This window comes from Ictalurus furcatus, chromosome 14, assembly GCF_023375685.1.
Source record: "Ictalurus furcatus strain D&B chromosome 14, Billie_1.0, whole genome shotgun sequence".
Classification (NCBI taxonomy): Eukaryota; Metazoa; Chordata; class Actinopteri; order Siluriformes; family Ictaluridae; genus Ictalurus; species Ictalurus furcatus.
In genome coordinates this window covers 22,374,730-22,397,531 of record NC_071268.1, presented here as the reverse complement: position 1 = coordinate 22,397,531, position 22,802 = coordinate 22,374,730, and the positions used below count along the sequence as shown (strand labels likewise).

Here is a 22,802-nt window from a genome sequence, read left to right as displayed (position 1 = left end):
GGTGCAAAGGCTAGCCCGCCTGGTCCGATCCCACAGAAGAGGTACTGTAGCACAAATCGCTGAAAACATTCATGCTGGCTATGATAGAAAGGTGTCAGAACACACAGTGCTATGGAACAATGAAAGAAGGTGGCCTGGTCTGATGTCTGCATTCCAGCATAAGAACCTTATCTCATCTGTGAAACATGGTGGTGGTAGTATCATGTTTTGGGCCTGTTTTGCTGCATCTGGACCAGGAAGGCTTGCCATCATTGATGGAATTTCTGAATTATACTAGTGAATTCTGAAGGAAAATGCCAGGATATCTGTAAATTAACTGAATCTCAAGAGAAAGTGGGTCATGCAGCAAGACAACGACCCTAAGCACACAAGTAATTCTACCAAAGAATGGTTAAAGAAGAATAATGTTAATGTTTTGGAATGGCCAAGTCAAAGTCCTGACCTTAATCCAATAGAAATGCTGTGGAAGGACCTGAAGCAACCAGTTCATGTGAGGAAACCCACCAACATCCCAGAGTTGAAGCTGTTCTGTACTGAGGAATGGGCTAAAATTCCTCTAAGCCGATGTGCAGGACTGATTTTGAGTTACTCGAAATGTTTAGTTGCAATTATTACTGCACAAGGTGGTCACACCAGATACTGAAAGAATAGGTTCACATACTTTTGCCACTCACAGATAGGCAATACTGGATCATTTTCATGAATAAATAAATTACCAAGTATAATATTTTTGTCTCATTTGTTTAATTGGGTCCTTTTTTATCTACTTTTTGGACTTCTATGTGAATCTATCTATTTCTATCATGATGTTTTAGGTCATTTATGCAGAAAGCACCACTCAAGCACTACTCTACATAACATACATGATTGTGTTTCATTTCAACTGAATCTCATATGACAAAAACAACATCGTAGCGAGCAGGTCTAGGATGAGAACCTGTTGTGAATTTGTAGTAAAAAAAGGACTCACTTATATGTAACAGTTGAAATTCTGAGAAATTCTACCTGCCTTCCAAGTCATTTTAATTAACAGACTCTTGAAAGCCCGAAGTTGTTCAATTCACTAGAAATAAAGTATAAAGTGTTTACTGCAGATGAATGAATAACGTTATTCTAAAGTATTATGCTGCCACCCACTGGCCACCAAACACTAGATATGAAAGCCATCAAGATTTAGGAGCATAGTGGAATAGTGAGAATGTCTTCCTATAGAAATCCAGATGTTCCTTTTAATCCTGTATATACATTCATGGTCTTAATGTTCTGAAGGGTACCATGTCATTGTCTAGTTAGTGGTGGTAGGACACTGGAAGAATGAGTCATCACTGATGTTGGAGATCTTCGTCTGTGCTTTCGCCATCTTCTGTTCTACTGGATGAGCTCAGCGTCCGGCCTGGTGCTCCTCCCAAAAACTTGACACTTTTCTTCACCTTCTGTGTAATGTAGAAGTCAAGATATTGTCTGTTACTGTGCATCTAAGATTGTTAAAGACACCCTCAAATTTCCTGCATTGAGGCATACATTTAGCATCTACTACTAAAATGACCTTAATCATACATTTGGAGATTTTCCAAGCTCATCTAGAAAAAGTGTTTCAGAGAATTGGACTTCTGCAGTCTAGCCATTTTGTGTCAAAATAACAAACAATAAGTCAACAGCAGAAGTACTTAATGCTGAACACATTACAACAATACGTCATGTCGTACAGCCCCAGAGGGTCCTAATCATCGTCATGGTCCTAATTGCAGTTGTCGATGGGGCCATGAACAAGTCTAGATGACCAAATTAATAGATATAATCAAAATGCAAACTGGCTAGCAATAATCTTAACAAGTGACCTAAATTACATAAGGTACCTGGTGTGGTAAATTAATTTGTACAACAGTTAACACCATTCTATTTAGATTACAAGACCAAGCTAGCTGACGAGTGACAAATTAAAGAAAAAGCCGAGATAAATTGTCTTAGTAAGTTCCCGGTCCACCACAAGACACCAGAATAGTTTTAATGTATGTTGGTGTAGATTCTACATGTCTGTGGAACTGTACAGCAGGGATGAACACCCGTCTTCGTAAAGATATTCCTATCATTTGTGTTTTAATGATGGTGGGGGAGAGCGTTAGATAAAATGTTACTTCAAAAGCTCACATCAATGTTCAGTTAAGTTGAGATCTGGTGAATGGGATCATTTTCAATGTCATCAAACTATTCAGCGAGACCTCATGCCCTGTGGACGGAGCTGTCATCCTGCACGATACCTCTCCCATCCCGGATAGAAATGTTTATTTATATATATATATATATATACGTGTGTGTGTGTGTGTGTGTGTATATGTATATGTATATATATATATATATATATATATATATATATATATATATATATATATATATATATATATATATATATACATACATACATATACACAGTATCTCACAAAAGTGAGTATACCCCTAAGTGAAAATGTCCTCTATATATAGGGGACAAGTGGACCCAAACCATACAAGCAAAATGGCTCCCACAGCATAATAGAACTACTAGTTAGAACTACCTTTACTTTGTCACCCATCTGTAGGTTTAATTTAGATACGTATGACTTTCTCCTCACAGTGAATAAATATGTAATGAGGTCCAGCTTGTTTGAAATAGAAATTTATCAGTGTTTCTGACCCTAAATGGAGAAACATTGTAGTGTTTATATTAAACATAATGTTTTCAAACTTAATGTACTGAAACAAAATCTGGCAGTGTTTTAAGATATATACTGACCTTAAAGTTCAAATGATTTTTAAAGACAAAAAAATAAGCGTCCTCTGACTCTGTGTTGTTTACCTGCTTATCAGCCACTCCCCGTGGATAGCACGTAATACCATCTCGCCTTTGCTCGGTCTTTGCCCAGTTCTCCTCCCACAGTTCCCGTCTGTATTCAGATTCCTGTGCTGTAATCCGCTCATAGATGGTCTGATTCTCATGAGTCACCTGCAGTAGCTCGGCCCTCCTCCTCTCAGAGTTCAGACTGGATGAACAACATTGCCACTGACAATCTGATTTTATTACAAACTTTATTACAATTTCTAAGAAGCATTTTCAGTACTAAGTTCTCTTCCTCTAAACTCTTTACACAGAACAGCAATGCTCTATTTGAACCAAACAATGAGCAATGTTTTCCTCGTTTGAATACAATAAGCATTCAGTGAACACTACTTCAATTCAATTCAATTTTATTTGTGTAGCGCTTTTAACAATAGACATTGTCTCACTGTCTATATGTCTTTACAGAAACATATAAACACAGGATACAGATTTTAAGTGTGTGAATTTATCCCTATTGAGCGAGCCGGTGGTGAAGGTGGTGAGGAAAAACTCCCTAAGATGATATGAGGAAGAAACCTTGCACTATTTCCAAATTTCTTTCATTCAGTTCTCACTCAGTGTCAATACTCAGCGAAACAAAACTAAACTGGAAATCAGTTTACTAAGTCACAAATCCTACACTCAAAGCCAGCAAAATACAAAGCAAACAATTGTTCACTCCATACCTTCCATAGATTTATGTAATATAGTGGATCTGCATTAACGGCAACAATTTTGAGTGTTTCTGAGGTAATTGTGATAAAGTATTCTTGTTACAAAAACACTACTGTCGACGTTTTGGTGGAACGAGATGTGAATGCAGTGTTTTGATCGCTGTAGAGCATTTTTGATCAATTGTTGCATGTTTCAGCGGAGAGTTGTGTGAAAATGCCATAAAATTTTAAATGTGCTACTGAAAAATACCTCTAACTCGATAAAATTACCCCAAGCTCAGATGGCTGTGTGAATTTGATTACGCTAACTTACATATTAATAACAGCTTGTGTGAGACCGCAGTAAGACCTACAAAGATACAAAGGTTAGAATTCGACAGGTTTAACTCGACACTGGGGAATCTGCCTCTCAGTAATTCATGAGCACCCTGCTAAAGAAACATTAACAATTTACACCTACAGCTCAGGGGTGAAGTGAACCCACATAAAACATGCTGTAAACAAAGCTTTAACTAAGGCACCCCGTTCAAGTTCTGCAAATTTGTAGGCCATACACCTACACCTACACTTTACGTATTAGACTGTTTAAACTAATGCCCTGGCAGCCAAGCAGATTCGTTTCAAAATATTTTACTTTACACAAAAAAATGACCTGCCTCAATGTCTGTTTGTTTTGTTTTGTTTTTTCAGAGAAAGAGCTGAAAAGAACGCTATTTTAATCAGCAACTCTGACCCTTGCAATCTGGTGACAATAAGCCAACTGCAAAAAACACGTCATACTAAACACAGTACAGAAAAGACACAATAAATAATAAATATTGTTCAGCAAACGCTTTCAAATGATGCAGTCAGGGGTCATAGACCTAAATGTTGTTGTTAGTGAAGAGTGTGGATAAGTCTAGCTGAACCAACCAAAGAAATTTAATTATTAAGTGCTAAGTATACAATGACATTAGGCAGGAAGCTCTCAGTAATATGAATAATATCCATCCGTTTTCCATATAGCTTATCCTATACAGGGTCACGTGAATCCTGGAGCCTATTCCAAGGAACTCGGGGCACAAAGCGGGGGACACCCTGGACGGGGTACCAGCCCATCGCAAGGCACAATTTTATACACATTCATACACTACAGACAATTTGGAAATGCCAATCAGCCTACATGTCTTTGGACCGGGAGAGGAAATAGCTTCAGTGTTAGTATAGAGGGATGTATTCATTACACACACAGAAATGTTACTTACCTACGCACTGGATAGAAGTTCCTGTGGTCTATGCGCCCTTTAGAATGCTGAATATCAGCTAGTTTAGATGCTAGCAGTTGGTTATCTCTGTCGATGATGGCTTGCCGTTCCTCTTGAACCTTATACAAATATGACGATGTTATATTGAAATCATAAGTAACCATATTAGCCATCTTATCAAATAAATATATCTTGAATACAGTCACATTTATCTAATATTTCCTACGCTAAGATTACCATAAACCAAAGAATATTATTTAACTCTTAGATATCTTCACTAATTGCAAGTTTTGAATGTTCTTATTCTATTGGCAGATAATTTTGCTTCTTTCAGAATGAATGCTTAAAATTAGAACAATTATCTGGCAATAGAATAAGACGGTTTCAAAAAATGACCAGAAATAGGTTTAGTAATCTTATATTTGGTTAATTGTAATGTTATAATAGGAAATACTAGATATATTTATTTATATTCCAGATATTTTCACTTTTTAACATGTTTTGCGGTGTAGCCGAGGAGATTTTGTTGAGCACACCCCATGTGGAACGTTCATGCTTCTAAAACGCTACAGAACGCAAAGTACACACTGCAAAAAATGACATATTGAAAATTATATTGTAAATCTCTTGAATTTGGGCAAATTAATACATTTTTTAATAATATGAGATTATTATACATCAACTACAGTCCCCTCTGAAAGTATTGGAACAGCAAGGCCAATTCTATTGTGTTTGCTATACATTAAAGACATTTGGGTTTGAGATTTAATAAAAAATGAATGTGAGACGATAGATCAGAATTTCAGCTGTTCTAAGTTGTGTTAAACAACTTAGAACATGGCACTTTTTGTTTTTTTGAGTGATCAAAAATATTGGAACACGCGACAGGTGTGTCTTGCTGCCCAGGTGTGCCCTGTTAAACTGATGGTTTAAAGAATGAACAGCTCTGAATGTCTGCTCTTGGTTTGAGCCCTAGGTTTCATTTGTTGTTAAAAAAAAATAAACCAACATGAAGACCAGAGAGCTGTCTATGGGAGGAGCCATTTCGAAGCTGACTTGTTATGATTATTCAGCCTGTTTTTAGATATGTTTGCTCAATTCAGTTCAATTCACTCACTCATTTTCTTCTCATTACAAGCTTGAAATAGTCGTATCCTATTCTAAATTTCTAAAATGCTTTAAAATCGGAAAACTTTTATTCTATCTGCCAATAGTATAACACTATTTCAAGCTTGTAATTAGCAGAAAATTTCTCAAAAATGTTTTGTTTATTGCAATCATATAATGCTAGATAAATATGACAATATTCAAAATATATTTCTTTTCTTTAATCAATATATTCACTTGCTAAGGTTTAATTGTTTTGCAGGGTTTTTTTTGGTTTTTTAAAAAATTTTTTAGCACAAATAGTATATAAGCTAAATTAGAAATAATTTAACACATTATGTGTACATACCTGTGCTTTCTTTAGCTTTACTTGAATGTGGGTTGGCGTTCGGATCCCTTTGGTGTCTACTATGGGTTTGGCTTCCCTCACCTCATGGGTAAACAAAACTATTTTATTTAGAGCAGAACAACCAACTTTCAAAGGCCTCTTACTGATCACGTACCACAGTTATCTTCTTACACTTCCCCATTGCATTTTAACAATCAGTTAACAATCGGTTTTCAAAGAACATTCCTCAGAATCCTCTAGAATTTGGAATACATCCTTAATCATTCACAACAAAATCAAGCCTTTGACAGGAAAACAAAAACACAAGCTGTTACACAGCTTTAAAAATTCCGAAGCGCGTTTAGACCAGATAGATTGTTTTATATAATTCATTAATAATTAATTTCACTCATTAATAAGTAATGCGGAGACAATGCCGGACGATTCCAGACCATGCTGATCATGTTGTTGGTTTAGTTTTTATTAATCATAGCAGTAGTTAGCACAAAAGAAACTATAGAATAGAATAGTAGTCACTGTTTTGACTGGTGTGACATTGTTTAACCAGTTATAATTACATGAGCTAGTGTGAAGTTATCATCATTTAATACACACTAATCAGATAATACATACTCCCATAATACATGATGATACAGTACATATTCCTTTATTCACACCACAATTCCAAATCCTATATGAATAGGTATGATGTCCCATTGCATTTTGTTTGACAGTCTGAAAGTTAAGGATGGAAGAAATGTGACATGTTTCTTGAATGCATTTAACAATCAATGGTCTTCAGATCCACACTGAAAAGGATTCAACTCAAACAGGAATATTTGCTCTCTGGATTGCATAAACACCGCTACATACCTTCTTTCGATGCTCATCATAGTGCTCCTGGTCCCATTTGTTCTGCAGATATTTATTAGCAGCAGGTTTGAGTGGCTGGTATGCTTTATGCATGCCTGTTACAGATGCAAAGGAAAATTGTGCCGTAATTTAGCAGATTTCTCAATCCTATATGCTTTTCCTTTGTGTTCGTTTTTCTGAAAATTCTAAATATTCGTGTAGTTTTGGGTTAAAGGCATTGCAGTATTTGAATGCTTTTCCAGTAATAGTATTCCAAGATGATGTGCGTGTGGGAGACTGTAATGGCTCTGCGGTATATGCTGTGCTGTGTGCTCATGTGATGGATGTCCTTTAGAGCACAGGCCAATCGACCTGTAACAGACTCGGCGTGTGACTGAGAGAGCATCAGATGTCAATAAATTATTAGTGTTCACTCGCAGGACATCATACTCGGGCTTAGTACAAGGACGGGAGGAACTGTAGAGGTCTCTTTATGTTGCTAAATAGTTCGAATATGTTATTGATTCTATAGTAACAGCTCATTCAAAGGTATTGCACTCGACATAATTTAAGATGAATAATAAATAGACTTTTTTAAAATAAATAAATAAATAAATAAATAAAAAGGTAAATGAGTAAAATGCCTAATTTATAAAGAATGAGATGTTTATTTCACATTTATGGAAGGACTGTCCAGTATCAGCACTTACACATTTTTTTGTAACAGTACATTTGTCTCCAAGGGACGTTGTTCAGGACAACTAACAGGAACTAATTTCAATTCAGTTCAATTCAATTTTATTTGTAGAGCACTTTTAATAACACATATTGTGAAAAAGCAGCTGTACAGAAATATATACATTCAGGATATTAATATTAATTGTATAACATTTTCCCCAAAGACCAAGCCAGAGGTGACGGTGGTGAGGAAAAACTCCCTGAGACGACATGAAGAAGAAACACTGAGAGGAACCAGACTCAAAATGGAACCCGTCCTCATCTGGGTGACACCGGATAGCGTAATTATAAATAATTCCCTTCTATAACCGTGTGCTACATGGTCCAAAAGTGCAATTGTGTAACCAGGAAAATTCATCTGATCTCTAATCAGAAGTAGGATGGAATAACTCGTCTTGTTCCGCTACATTAAATGTAACTATAAGGGTTAAAAAGAATGACGTGTGATTGTTATGATTATTAAAGTTAAACACTGTAATTTGTTGTATAAGAGGAATAAAACACTTTAGGGTGTGCTTTTATAGGAAAATAATTAACTTCCACTCTTGGAGTGAAGTGTCTGATGGGTAAGCAGCCTCTATGTAATGCTCAGGCCAAACTCATACTGTATATTCACACTTACAGCATATTTAGGCTAAAGCGTTAGTTTAATATACATTTTAAGATTAAAGCTAAGAATTGCCCTGTTGCATTTTTGTACAGGTTTCACCGGGCCACCTAACATATTGGTTACCTCTTATATAAAGTATTCATATTCAGTATTTTCATCATCATTTTGGACCTAGGAAATTATTAAACAATGGATTAGTCGTCCTTCCCCCCCCCCCCCCCCCCCCCCCCCCATGGTCAGGAGTTAATTCCAGTCTGTACATCCAACTGATGCCAAATCATTTCTTGCCACCAGATGGCATATTTGCTCCTTTCTTCACTGAGTGACTGGCGGCCATGTTTTGCAGTGCAGATAGGCAATTCTTAAGATGTGAGAACGTGATGGAAACACAAATTTTTACACCAATGGCCGTTTCTCTCCTAACATAATTATTAAGTCCCACTCTCTGGGTAGTATCACAACCAGAGGGATTAAACGCACTTCATCCAAGACACAAGAATGTTTTCGACCTGCTGTTCATACAATGTGACATAGCACTGGTCAGTGACAGAGGTGAGTGTAATGCCAACCCTCCCAACCAGACAGCAAGGACCTGTATATGCTCTTCTGGACTCCTGGCAACATGATGGATGGCTTTGCCATTAGGATTTCAGTATCTCTCAATGATAGGACACTCATGAGCCTTCTATCTGGTATAGTAAGATTCTGACCAATTTGATCAAAACTTGGCTCCATGTGGCTCCACATACAATCATGTATGCAACCTGAGTGACTCATTCTTTTATGTATGTTGCAGGGGAGATTTGGTAGTTGGTACGAGCAGAACCTAGGGCTAATTTTGTGCCTGAGAGAAAATCGTTTAATTCTGTTCATCGTTCTTGCTGTCTCAAAAATCTCCCCCCCAACCTCCTCTGTCTCTTTCTTTCAGCCGCTCATTCAATTGGAAAATGTGGCTATGACAGCTTTAACATCTGCTCCCGTCACACAGTACACACAACCCCTCCCCAGCATTCTCCTCCTCTCTTTTCTCTCTCTTCTGTGTATGTGTGTGTGTGTGTGAGCGCTACTTCACATTAGATTCAATAACAAATTGACCCGGAGGGATGTGTTTAAAGGTTGCACACTGATTTTCTGCTGGCAGGGTGAAGAACTCCTGTTTAAACATGATTACTCCTCTTTACATTGTAGCCAGATAATTCCTGGGGTGTGAAGGCTGATTACAGCTTGAACAGATCTTGTTCGGCCATGAAGGTGCTTTAGTAAACACTCCGACCCTGTGCTCTTTAGGTAAAGACCTGTATCACGCTCTTTTGAAGCCCTCGAGTAGATGAGATTAAAGAGAGGTGCACTGGGTAATTACCATTGGCTCATTATTATTATTTGAATGAGATTACTGAAGGCTGTTCAGCACATTCTCTCGGTGTGTCTCAATCTTTCCTCGCTAACACAGCGTCACTCAATTTTTTTCCCATTCTCATACAATAAAATGAATTGTTGGGCTGCTAGGTCTCTTTGTAGGGTAAGTGTACTTGTGTGTGTGGAAGGGGGTGGTAGTGCATGTGTTATATCTTGGTGGGGATTTCAGCAGGAAAGAAATATCTGAGAGGTTTGACCTCCATGAGGAAAGAGGTTTGACCTCCATGAGGTCTCTTTTTTTTTTTTTTTTCCAGCAAAAGGCAGATTTATTTATTTATTTTTAATTAATAACCAAAAGGTTCCTTTTTGGTTACTGAGGTTAAGATTAGGGTTAGCTTCAGGTGCCTCATTGAAATAATTAGCTACATTAATAATTAGAAGGTCCTCACGAGGATAGTAAGACAAATGTACGTGTGTGTGCATGCTCTCAAGTATAAACTGATAATTCCCCCTGAGCACAGATCTCACCCACCCACGCTTGTCTCCTAGCAGCCATCCTTGTCTGTAGTTATCTGTGTCTGAGTCTCAGTGAGTGGAGTGTGTGTGCCTGGCCCTTAAGTGCCTTTTGTTGCCGCGCCTGTCAGGCTTGTTCTGGGCAGAACAACACAAGCGAATGGGAGAAAACCAAAATAAGTCGGCATTTATCCAGCCTTCTTACAGTACTGAAAAAGGTCAGCTGAAAAGTACTGATAAACAAGATGTTTATATGTAAATAAGCTCAACACCACGTCCTTGCTGCCTTGTTGCTTTACATATTGCTGCATTCTCATGGAAACTTGTAGCTGGATGAGGATTTCTGTTTGCCTGTGTTCAAATCCGGGTGTGCGTTTATGTGTGGAAATCACCTCCTCTTTCTCACTCAGAGTCTTATCACGGCTTCTGTGTTTCATTAATAATTAGTCTTATCCAGGTGAAGGGGGGAAATTCAATTAGAACCCACAGCTGAGTCACACTGGGTGGCCATTTAAAGATAAACGTCAATAATTACGTGCTGAAAATAAACACTGTGATTTGTGTCATCTTGTTTTCTCCCATGTAGCTCTTGATAGCTCCGAGTGTGACAGACACACACACACACACACACACACACATACAAAGTCACTCTCTCTTTCTTGTATAATCACACACACACTCCTCCTCACACCTGAGATCTGAGCTCCAGTGATTGTCTTAAAGCATCTGTCTCCACTCCATTCCCGTGTCATGCTTTATTGTAATGTTAAACGATAATAAATGACTAGTTATTCTGGTCTATAATCTATGTCCTCAAATCAATTCCAAACTACTACAGTCTTGTCTTAACAACATGAAGTCAAAGGTCAGGGCTGATATTGAAAACCAATCCTCAAGACAATTTGCTTGTGTTAGGAGGCTGTGCAGATTCTCCATCTGTCCATTAGGGCTCTCAGGGGAGAAAGAGTGTTACTCGTTCATTCATTTTTATTCATTCATTCATTCATTCATTCATTCATTTCTCGCTTTAAAATAAAAAGGAATTACGCCATTGATTAAACACTTACAGTCTTACAATTTTGCTGTGTTGTGCATAATTTAATCCATCATAGCAAATCAAACGGGGTCACGTCCGAATCGGCTACAGAACAGATTTCCTCTCGTATCTACGCGTCACAAAAGCAATAACATTTCCGCTGTTGAATTGATTTGACCTTTGGGACAAATGCCTCAGTAATCTAGTTTGGAGGAGTAATTTCAGAAAGGTCTGATAGTAACCATTTTATGTTTCAGTGTTCTTCATGCCTCATAGGACGCTGCTTTGTCTCATCCTGTAGACGTCCACTGTGGAGATGGCCTTGTGATCCCCTCTCTCACCAGTGGCTGAATAATTTCCTGCTATGAGAAGTTCTGAGAACTTCAGGCTTTCCTGAACTGAAACATGTTTCTCTTTTGCATGTATTTGCTTTAAAAAGAAAACAATCCACGACAGGGTTGTGTGAGATATCCCAATGCAAATCAAAGTAGATTATTTTCCTATAACATCATGGCCCAAAGGGTTTTATTCTGCTTATAATACACAATGATTTACCAACAGTGACACTTTTTTATTTATTAACGAACACCACGCCTTGAGTTTTCATTGTTTATAGTTACTTGTAATGTTATGGAACATCTGTTAGACTCGTTAGTGCCTGTTATCACTTATGTTATAAAGGATGTAATCAGTAATTGTTTTACCAGCCTCTCTCTTTTCTCTCTCTGGAAGTTAGAGAGCAAATTAGCTAGCAAATTAAGCCATTCATTTTTTTTTTTAGACAGACTTTTATTTTCCTAATGTGATCTCTGGAGGTAGAAAGCATTTTATAACCGTTATAAAATAAACAAAAACATTTTTACTACAATTTGATGATTTTTTCCCCCCCTTAAAGTAGCTATAAAGTAGTTATAAACAGGAAAATCATTTGGATCAAAACATTATTTATTTATTTTTTTTGTCACAGCAACATCTAAAAGGTTTTCCCAGACTCCCAGACATAATTATTTTTCCTTACTTATTCCATATGAATGAATTATTAATTCAATTCAATTCAATTTTATTTGTATAGCGCTTTTTACAACGGTCATTGTCTCAAAGCAGCTTTACAGAAACATATAAACACAGGATACAGATTTTAAGTGTGGGGATTAACCCTAGTTGCGCAAGCCGGTTATTAATGAAATGTATTTAGATGAGGGAGTCTATGAGACATACTCAATACACATTCATAATGAAGTATTTTTTCCAGATGACTTTGCACCTAACTGCAATATCTCAAAGAACTAGAATAGACTAATTATTATACAGTTGTTGACTAGGCGTTGTATTTCAGTCACGCATTTCATGCTGAAACTTCTGTTTAGGACTGTAAGATAACAATGAAGGAACAATCTGAAATACATAAATATGAAATAATTTATTAATTAATCATATTGTCCCTGTAAATTCTAAGGAAAGTTGTTGGGTTTTTTTTTTTGTTTCAAAGAAGAGAACAAAAAAGACAGCATCTCAATCAGAGACACTGGATAAAATTAGGCTATGAACTAGACTTGTAAGCTGTAAGTGTTCCTGCTTTCAGCCACTATGGTTCTAGTTCATTTTGCAAAATAAAGTATGTGCTGTTTTGTAAGCTGATAAATAATGAGACAAAGTAGCAGTGATTGAAGTAATAATTACAACTAGGACTATTCATATGACCACAATACAGTACAAGACTCCTATTAGATGTTTATTTGAATAATTGCCATCTTCCTCATTCATAAAAAGATGGCAAAACTTTGTGGACACCTGACGATCTCACCTATATGTGCATGTTGAACATCATATTACAGATTTAGTCCACCTTTTGCTGTTGTAATAAGCTCCACACTTCTGGGAAGGCTTTCCATTAGAGTTTGGAGCTGTGGGGATCTGTGTTCATTCAGCTACAAGAGCATTAGTGAGATGTCGGGTGAGGAGGTCTGGGGTGCAGTCGGCGTTCCAGTTCACCCCAAAAGTGTACAGTAGGGTTGTGGTCAGGGCTCTGTGTAGGACACTCGAGTTCTTCCACAACTTTGGTAAACCATGTCTTCATGGAGCTCGCTTTGTGCACAGGGGCGTCGTCATGCTGGAACATGTTCGTTCCAGTGAAGGGACATTTTAAAGCATATAAAAACATCCTACACAGTTGTGTGCTTCCAACAGTTTGGGGAAGGAACACATATGAGTGTGATGCCCAGGTGTTCACAAGCCTTTGGCCATATAGTGTATACTATCATATTATGTCTTTTATTTATTCATTTTTTCATTATAAAGTGTCTTTTGTTTTTATGTTATGTCTGTTTGCAGGTGATAGCATGGAAACAAATGTAGTCTTGCTTTGCATGATCTATTCCCTGATTGTTTTTCAAGCCTAATGGCAAATGTTTGCGTTGGCTACCTCACAGGTGTGACCCAAATGCAGGTCATTTTAATAATTTGAATGGGCGCCTGCATAACCTGACTCTGAATAAAGAGAACTCTCCCTGTGTAAATACTAACTTTGAATACAACCTTAAGTACATTGGTGTTGTGAAGGCTTCTTTAAAAAAAAAAAAAAACTTAAAAAAAAAATAAATAAAATAAAAAATTCTCTTTTAAGACCATAAGCCATAAAGTTGACACATTGCTATGGAAAAAAAACACACATCAAAACTCTACGATCAGAAAAAAATGTATTTAGTTATAAAGTACTATAAAGATTGCATTGATTATTGTAATGATATGATTATTTACCAATTATCTGGACCCTCTGGCAGATCCTGGAGTTTAAGGGCAACAGAGACATACCGTATATATGGATTCAGCATCCTCCCTTTTAATCATTTTTGTTGCAACTTCCTATTGAGATGTAGCGTAACCAAACTGAGCAAATATCCATGTATTTCTACCAGGCTATTAAGAAGCACAGCCCTGAATCGAGCTTGAACATGTACTGATCACCAGTCTGCTCATTCTACTGTCATTCTACTCCATGTTTCATGGAGCATCCTCAGAGAGAGCGGCTTTCTCTCTGTCAACCTCCCCCCATTTCTCTCTCTCTCTCTCTCTCTCTCTCTCATTTTCTCTCATTCACTCTCTCCTCTGATTTTCCCTGCAGTTGGCTTCATTATCTGCTGTGTGCAGCAGTGAAGTATGGCCACCCCCCTCCCCCTCTTTTTGCTGTTCCTCCCTCCTTTTTCCTAGGCATTTTGCCATGAGGAGGTCACTCAGCGTGTTATTTTGCAGCACAGTAGAGGAGAGAATTGGGCGAGGGCTGCAGTCTGCAGGCTGTCTGACAGAACGAGCCTGCCACAAGCTCACAGGAGCGTGAAATACAACCAAACGGAGACTATCTGCCTCAGCCAGTGACTCAATTACTGTGAATCATTCAGAAAGAAGGCCTTGTCTTTCACTTCAGTCTCTTTCATTTGATGTAGTCAAGTTTCATATCTTCTGGAGAACACCCTTAAGTGTGCATTTTTTTTTTTTGAATGAATGAAGTGCCAAATGTTGAATCCTCCAGTGTTTTACAAGTAGGACTCTATCTCTCTCTCTCTCTCTCTCTCTCTCACTCTCTCTCTCTCTCTCTCTCTCTGTTTCTCTGTCTTTCTCTCTTTCTCACTCTGTCTCCTCTGCAGGGATGGAATTAATGGAATGTCTGTGTCTGCCAAGCATTTCACAGCAAACCTGCACTGAATTGAGGTCATGCAGATACTCAAGTCAGAAAGCTAGCACCACACTATGAACTTCATTTTTCCAAAAGCCAAAACACAATCACATACTAAGGCCAAGCAGGCAGTAAAACTAATACACATCTTCTAAATATAAAGAGAGCAAATTTATGGCAATCATCTTCACACATTTCACTTTGAAAATTCATTTTCAACACCATAAAATGATGACATGGTGAAGGTCAGTAGGACATGTTTTGAGCTGAGCTCTAGTGCTCCTGCTGTCATTCCAACACAAGCCCCTATGGCAGCTGAGTAAAAAAATAAGTCGGAGAGAGGTGAAAGCACAGCAAGCTTATGTTACTAATAGGTTTTTTATCTGTATTTCATATACCTTATATAGATTAGTTTGGAAGATTTTTCATTTTAATTGACTTGGCCTTTATGAAGCATTTGGTCATTTTGAAGTCATTAAAGCAGAATGTATCTCATTTGTTTCTGTGAATACAAGTAATTATAATGATTATATATGAGTATACAGTTGATAAAAAAATCTACATACCCCTGTTAAATTGGCAGGTTTTATAAAAAAAATAATAATTGTAATAATAATATAATAATAATAATAATAATAATAATAATAATAATAATAATAAAAATTTAACCAACATAGATCATGTCAGATCTTTCTCCACCTTTAATGTGATTATAGCAGCCAACAAAATTCAAGTGATAAAAACAAATAGAAATGTTCTACAGGGAAAAGAAAAAACAATAACCTGGACAAGTGTTCCACACTTTTATAATGGGGCATTGACTCTGTTCAAATTCATGTTCAAAGTAATCACCATGCACCTGTTACTAATGAAGTGATTTTGATTAACCCCAAATAAAGATCAGCTGTTTTAGTAGGACATCTTCTTGGTTTCATCTGACTGCTGAAGCCATGGTCAGCAAGGAGCTTAGAAAGCATGTACAGGATCTAATTATCAAAAGGTATTGATCAGGAGAGGGGAACAAATGAATTTCAAACGCATGTACCATACCATGAAGGCCATCATCAACAAGTTGTTGATGACATTATCAAGAACAAGATGTCCCTCTAAAACTGACAAAAAAAACCCACAAAGAATACCTAATGAGAAGCTGCCAAGAGACTTGTGCCAACATTAAAGGATCTGCTGGGATATCTGTCAAGTACTGGTCTCCCCCTGCATGTGACAACGATCTCTCCTATTCTTCACATGCCTATGGAGTAGGGTAGATAGACGGAACATCCAAGCCATCCTAAATCACCCCAGGCCATGTGGAAAAATGTGTTATGGTCTAATGAGATCAAGGTAGAACTTTTTGGGCATAATTGTTAGGTGAAAAAAGCAAGACAGCTTATTGCCCAACGAACACCATACCCACAGTGAAACATGATGGTGGCAGTATCATGCTATGGGGCTGGTTCACTTCAGCTAGGACAGGGACTCTAGTCAGGATAGAGGGAATCAGGAATGCTCTAAAAAATCAAATCTGCAGGCCATGGCAGATTTCACCTTCTGGCACGATAATGACCCAGAGCACAAAGTCAACAAAGGAATGGCTTCATGAGAAAAGATGAACAGAATGGCCCAGTCAGAGATCTAAATCCTATCAAAAACCTGTGAAATTATCTGAATGCTGCTGTGCACAGGAGATTCCCTTACAATTTGATAGCTCTGGAGCATTTTTGCAAGGAAGAGTGGAATGAAATGGCCAAATCCAGATGTGCATTGTTGGTTGTGCTAAGAATGTATTACAAGCAAAAGGTGCTTTAACCAAGTATTTGTTAGGATTGTGCAGTTTTTTTCCTCTTTCCTTTTTTCCCTTAAAATGTTTCTAACTGTTTTTCACTTTAATTGTGTTGGTTGCTATATCACATTAAAGATGGAAAAATATTATTTAGCTTGGCTTCATTTCTACATCACAAAAACCTGCATGTTTTTTTTTTTTAAAGGGGTATGTATACTTTTTATATCTACTGTAAAATGTCATAAAAGAGAAGTTCAAAAATAGTTAATTGTGTTGTCCTATACCCGTATAAACGATATCACAAAATATGCACCGAAATATGTATCTTCCCAAATCACATACATTTCAGATTAAACAGCATTTCTACATAAAAACCACAGGAGCAGTACAAGGGAAACCACTAGAATATATCTTTTTTAAATTGGTTTTCCTTGTAATACTGTGGCAGCATTATATGTCATTATTTAAAAAAAGAAATACAACCCATAATATCAGGTATAGCACGCCTAGCTATTTATAATAAAATGAACATAACAGTACTTTCTCATTTATTGTACTACACCAATTAGTATGTACCCATGCCAGTTATCCCACACTGGCGTGCTTATACAGAGTGATTATGGCTGACTGGGCCCACGTGCGTTTCCTCAACCTGTCTGTAGTTCTGGACTTCTGTCTCTTGTGTGAGAACTGTTCTACTGAACTGATTACATACTGAACTGCATTAGGACACACAGGAAAAGTCTGAATGAATTAGCAAGTGATCTGGAACAACAGCTGGAAAAGAAACAGTTTGACTATTTTTAATAGGCAAAGAAAGAAAACACAGATTCCACTGTAAAACAAAAACCCCTTTTGCCTCTTTGAAGAACATTACTGTAAACTGACTTAATGTTACTAACAAAGACACAAGCATATGTACCAGCACTCTGACTGTCAGGCTTTGTTAAATTATGTACAAGCTTTTGCACAGAAATTGTACCCTGTTGTATAATTTATATGCATTGTGCAATTTTAATTGAGTGGTTTTGATGCATAAAGGAGAATATTGTGGTTTTTGGTACGGGATCAGTATTTGGGGAATTTGACACTGGGAGAGGATTGCTATTTTGGCGTTGTTATATGCGTGTGTTTGTGTATGTGTTGACCTCTGAGTTAATGTACGTTAAATTGAGGTTACTAAGAGACTTCTTTCCTCAGTGACCAGTGACCTCTGAGTCTTTCTATGTTTCTTCCAGATTAGTGGAGAATCAATGGCCCTCCCCTCCTTCCCTTCGCTGTCCCTCTTTTGCTGTCTCTTTCGTTCCCTTTCTCTCTATCCGCTCTCTACAGGGGTTCATTTGCACATCTGCATGTTTGCCATTCAGTCCCAGTCTCCATGCTGACAGAGGCCCCTTTTCCACACTCAGGCTTTTTCTGCTCTTTTTTCTTCCCTGTTATTTCTAGAAGAGGGCCTCCTCCTTCACAGTCTCTCCCTTGAACCATGAAGGCCAGTTGCCAGAGGCGCTTTTATTTGCCTGAGATTGAGTGCAGCCAGGCAGGCTGGCTGGCTGGCCGCACAGCTTCATAACAGCAGCCCCATAGTGGGGAGATTGCCTGTCTCTAGCCCGTAATTGCAGGGGGCTTGTGGAGCTGCTGTGTTATAGTGTGTATTAGGTGGGGATCACTGGCTCTGTTCTGCTGAAACCATCCTACACTCATCACTATCAGGTGTGTGTATATATCTAGTGTATATATCCCTAGTCTATTTACAGCCTGTGTATGTGTGTTTGGGGTGGGGGGGGGGGGTACTGATTGTATGACCTCTACCATATGGATTTTTATGTTGCTTTGCTGTTGCTGCTGCTCTGTCTTCCCTTCTCCTTCAATAGAACTGATGGAAACATGAGCGTAAGTACTGCTGTGGAAAACAAAATCACAGCAGAGTTTAATATTTCATAAGAGGCACCATGTGGAAAACTGCTCAAACAACTCAGCCTTTCAAAACTGATCTTAAGTTAAGCTTTGAAAAACCAAAACTGATCCACAAATGGCAAGCTTACTCTCAAACACAGTGAGAGTGTTTGTGGGACTAAGAGGGCTCGTTGCCATTTGGGTTATAGTCTAACCACATCGTGAACTAACGAAGTGCTGTGTGTGTGTTTTAATTTACAGTGATGTTTGTTTATTCTGGGGCCCAGGCATGTAAGGTGTAATGTAAGTGGAGAAAGATCTCCTTCCACACAAACACACACACACACACAACCACACAGATCTACAAAAATGTGTGATGTCATAGGCAGATGCCAGTTGGTTAACACGGTGTGGCAACTAATAAATAGACAGGGGTAAGCCAGAGTGATCTGCATAGAAGCAAGATCACTCAATGTGGTGCGTTTAGTTGATTTATGATTGAAGAAATTGTCTGCTTTCACGCTGTTTCAATGTGTGAGAACTATGAGAAGTAAATATACTATGCTCGTAAATCAAACATGGGAAGATGTGTTTGCTACTTTAGACGCAGAGCTGCACTTAGCTATAGAAGCTAATGAACTGCTTCTGCCGCTCTCTCTTTCTGTTTCCTCCTCCTCCTCCTCCGTCCCACGTTAATGCAAGTGTCTAGTTGTGTCTATTTGTGTGCTTGTGTGTAACATCACTCTTGTCTGTCTGTATGAATGTTTAATTTTATTTAAATACAGTTTAAAAATGTATTGCAGATTTTATTATAATACCCAAAATGTGCTTCAGAGTCAGGTATTGCACTCCAAAACTTTTCAGCAGTGTGGTTATGTAAGCAACTGAAGTTCTTTGAACAATGGATAAGTGCCAGGGGCGGTGAATATCAGCTGTATAACTTCTTGTGTTACTGTCATACAGACGTTGTTTCTCTGGAACCCAGGCAGTCATCTATTGTTCATAGAACCACAGTTATATATGTAACTAGCATTCTATTTCACCAAATATGTCACAATAGTTGGCACACTCATACTACTGGGAGGGGTGATGTTAGCCTTGTAGAAGGTGCATGGTGACACCCAGGTAGCAAAAGTGCAGATCTCATGCAGTGTTAAGTAGTGGTCATGAGAAGAAGGCACTCTTCGTTAAGTGGCATGTCATAGTACAGGCCAGGCACCTGGCTTGCCTGTAGGGCAAGGTGATGACATTCATCACCATGTGGGCTATCCTCTGTTTAGATAGGGGAGTTCCTTGTGACTTACCTCTGTGGCAGTTGCAATCCCAAGGTTAATCAATTGGTTAATAAATGGAGGAGATATGAATTTAGGCAGAAACCTTGGGTTCAACCACAAGTTCATCTGCCCATCAAAGCCCACACATGTCTTGACAATGAGTCTGCTCCACTACTGTGCTGTCAAGCCAACTTCCTAAGGCTAACTGTCAGTGAGCCCACCTGCTGACCTTTTGTGCAAATCAGAAAGCACCATCTGACCTCATCCTGCCCTGGTGATTGACATATCCAACTGCCACAATATTGCCCGAATGGACCAGCCATCCTGAGAACTAGTAAGAACAATTTGAGGGCTAGATAGTCTGCCCTCAGTTCCAACTGGTTGATGAGTTATTCTCCCAAACAAGTGTTCCACATGCCTCCTATGCGTCTGTGGAAACACACTGCACCCCAGACTGTGAGGGAGGCATTTGTAGTGACTATCTCTCTCCAGTGGGGCACTGGTCTGAGGTGGGCCACTTTTGTGAGAAAAGTCTCATGTATCTGGCTGAATGTTTCTATCTGTGGTATTTGAACTTTAGCCACAAGCTGATAAACCCACTTAAGAAATCTTTAATTCTTTAATTCCAACTGACCCAAGGGAACTACTTTTGCAGTTGCAGTTAGAAAACCTAGCATGCTCAGCAGGATCCAGTTCCATACACAGTGACCTTAGATGGGGTGACAAGGTGGCTAGCATTCTTAATTAATCTTGCTTCACACCAATTAATTTTGTGTCCTGCTCCAGGATTAGTGAGACCAAGCACTGTAACCTGTGCTCAGAAGGTGGGTTTGTCCTGAATGGCCTGCTCCATGGTGGGGCCATATAGGAACCAATTATCCAAATATGACAGTATCCTTATTCCTCTGGCAGTCAGAGACAACGGGGCTCCTTCATACATTTCAAAACACCCATGGTGCTAGAGAGAGGGTAAAATCTAGGACTGTGAATTGGAATGCATGTATATTGAAGGCAAACCTCAAAAAACCTGGAGTAATTGGAAAAAAAATGCCCTGGAGTATTGAGAGCATGAAAATATGCATTGACTAACATGAACCAGTCTTGTGGCTGCACAGCATGAGTAACATGCAAAATAGGAAGGCTTTTTGGAAAAAGTTGAGCCGTCTCCAATCTAGAATCCAGGCTGTGGTGATTTCAGGGTGCTTACGGCCGGTTTGTTTAGCTCTGCTGGTTTTTAGTCTTTGAAACATGCACACTTCTGTCCAGGACTTCTTTGGCATAAGGCCCAAAGAGTGAACCTGGCAGACAGGGTACTTTTCACGGGGTTGATTTGCACATGTCTACCAGAATAACCTATACCAACCATAAACTAGATTGGTACTCGAGTTGTATTTGTAGCTTATTATTTTGAAACTGGATAAAACCCCTGGAAGGAGGGTCACTGTATCACATTTCTGGGTGTGCAACTGGACACACTTCCTTGCCTCAACCAATCAGCATTTGCCAGGTTTCCCAGAGTGACAACACATCTGCTTGGTCCAACCCTGTTTCTGGGAATCTGTGCGGTCTGACATGTGGGAAGAAAGTGGATAAAGAATTTGAAGGGAAGAAGGTGAAGGACAACAAGGAAGCTGAGCACAGAGGACCATTTGAATAAATGGATAGCCAGTATATGAAAAGGGCAGCTAATGGATGTAGAGAGAGAGAGAGTAAGAACAGGGTGTCACCTTCTACTGGATATGGCTCCAGGTGGTCCTTCAACCACTGGAAGTTGCCCGCCAGTGACACTGGACCCACAAGTGCCACTAGGTCCACAACCTCTCCGGTGTTGCGCTTATCAACCAGTAACCTCAGTGAACAGGTGTCTAAAAACTGTTGTACAAACATGAACAGGAGGCCAAGTTTATTGAGGGTGAAGGACTGAGTCATCTGCCGCTGTTACTCATGGGTACAACCAACCGTTTGCAAGATGACTTTTTTTTGGATCTTCTGGTTTGTGACAGGCAGCTGTTGTGCCATGAGATGGGTTTCTCCTGACAACAGGAGAAGCAGACAACTGGCCCATTGTGGTTCAGGGCATTCCCATGCCACCTCTGTACAGGCAAAGAACTCAACTAACAACTCAGGGTCCCGCTTTAGCACCATTTTTGTCAGGTGCTCAACTATGTCGGCATTTTGTTCTACTTGAGGAAGAACCAGTTCAAAAAAATGTCTCAAATGCATCTGCATTCTGTACTTCTGTGGATTCTGTGCTAGGCAGCATATGTCTGGAGATAACACTTCCCTTGTGAAACCATGAGTGACACAATGAAATTGTCAGCAAAGGTGTTTGCCATGTAGCAGACAGTCCAAAACCTCCTTTAATATTCTCAGTATAGCCTTTACACTGTGGCACAGTGAAATCCATACAGATGAGAGTATTCTGTGAAATGTGCTGCATATCAGCATCTAGTCTGATTTGGGCTGCCACCATTTTGCGGGTGGCTGTCAAAGCCTATTAAGAGTCTGCCAGCAGTGCATGCAAGCTGGTTCAGCCAATTCAGATTCATTTCTGGACACTGCCAAAGCTGGAGTTAAACATCACAGTTCAACTGTTGGATTGCTGTCAGACTGTCAGTCTCGGAGATGCAGCCATAGACAATTTATTCTCATATTCTTTGTGTAAGGAACACAAGAGGGATTCGGATTTTGGTCTATAAGGACGACAGAAGCTTCCTCTGTGTGTGGCTTCAGGATTAACGATTTCAACTGAGCCACATCTGTGACTCCTGTCTGAATCCTGTAGTATGGCTGGTTAGTCATTCAGTGGCAAAGCTGTGTACAGTGGTGCTTGGCTAACTTGTTAGCCTTCCATGAAAAGTGTGCATTAT

General features: G+C 38.9%; 1 protein-coding gene across 1 annotated transcript; it reads right to left on the bottom strand.

The window, feature by feature from the left end:
* Positions 1-906: 906 nt before the first annotated feature.
* Positions 907-21,861, bottom strand: si:ch211-284k5.2 (sperm axonemal maintenance protein CFAP97D1). Its single transcript, XM_053640909.1, has 6 exons — positions 21,660-21,861; positions 7,081-7,175; positions 6,229-6,309; positions 4,773-4,891; positions 2,834-3,017; positions 907-1,433 (listed from the first exon to the last, which is right to left on the bottom strand). Exons 1-6 carry the CDS (start codon positions 21,859-21,861, stop codon positions 1,323-1,325), a joined length of 792 nt encoding a protein of 263 aa, XP_053496884.1. The 3' UTR covers positions 907-1,322.
* Positions 21,862-22,802: the final 941 nt, after the last annotated feature.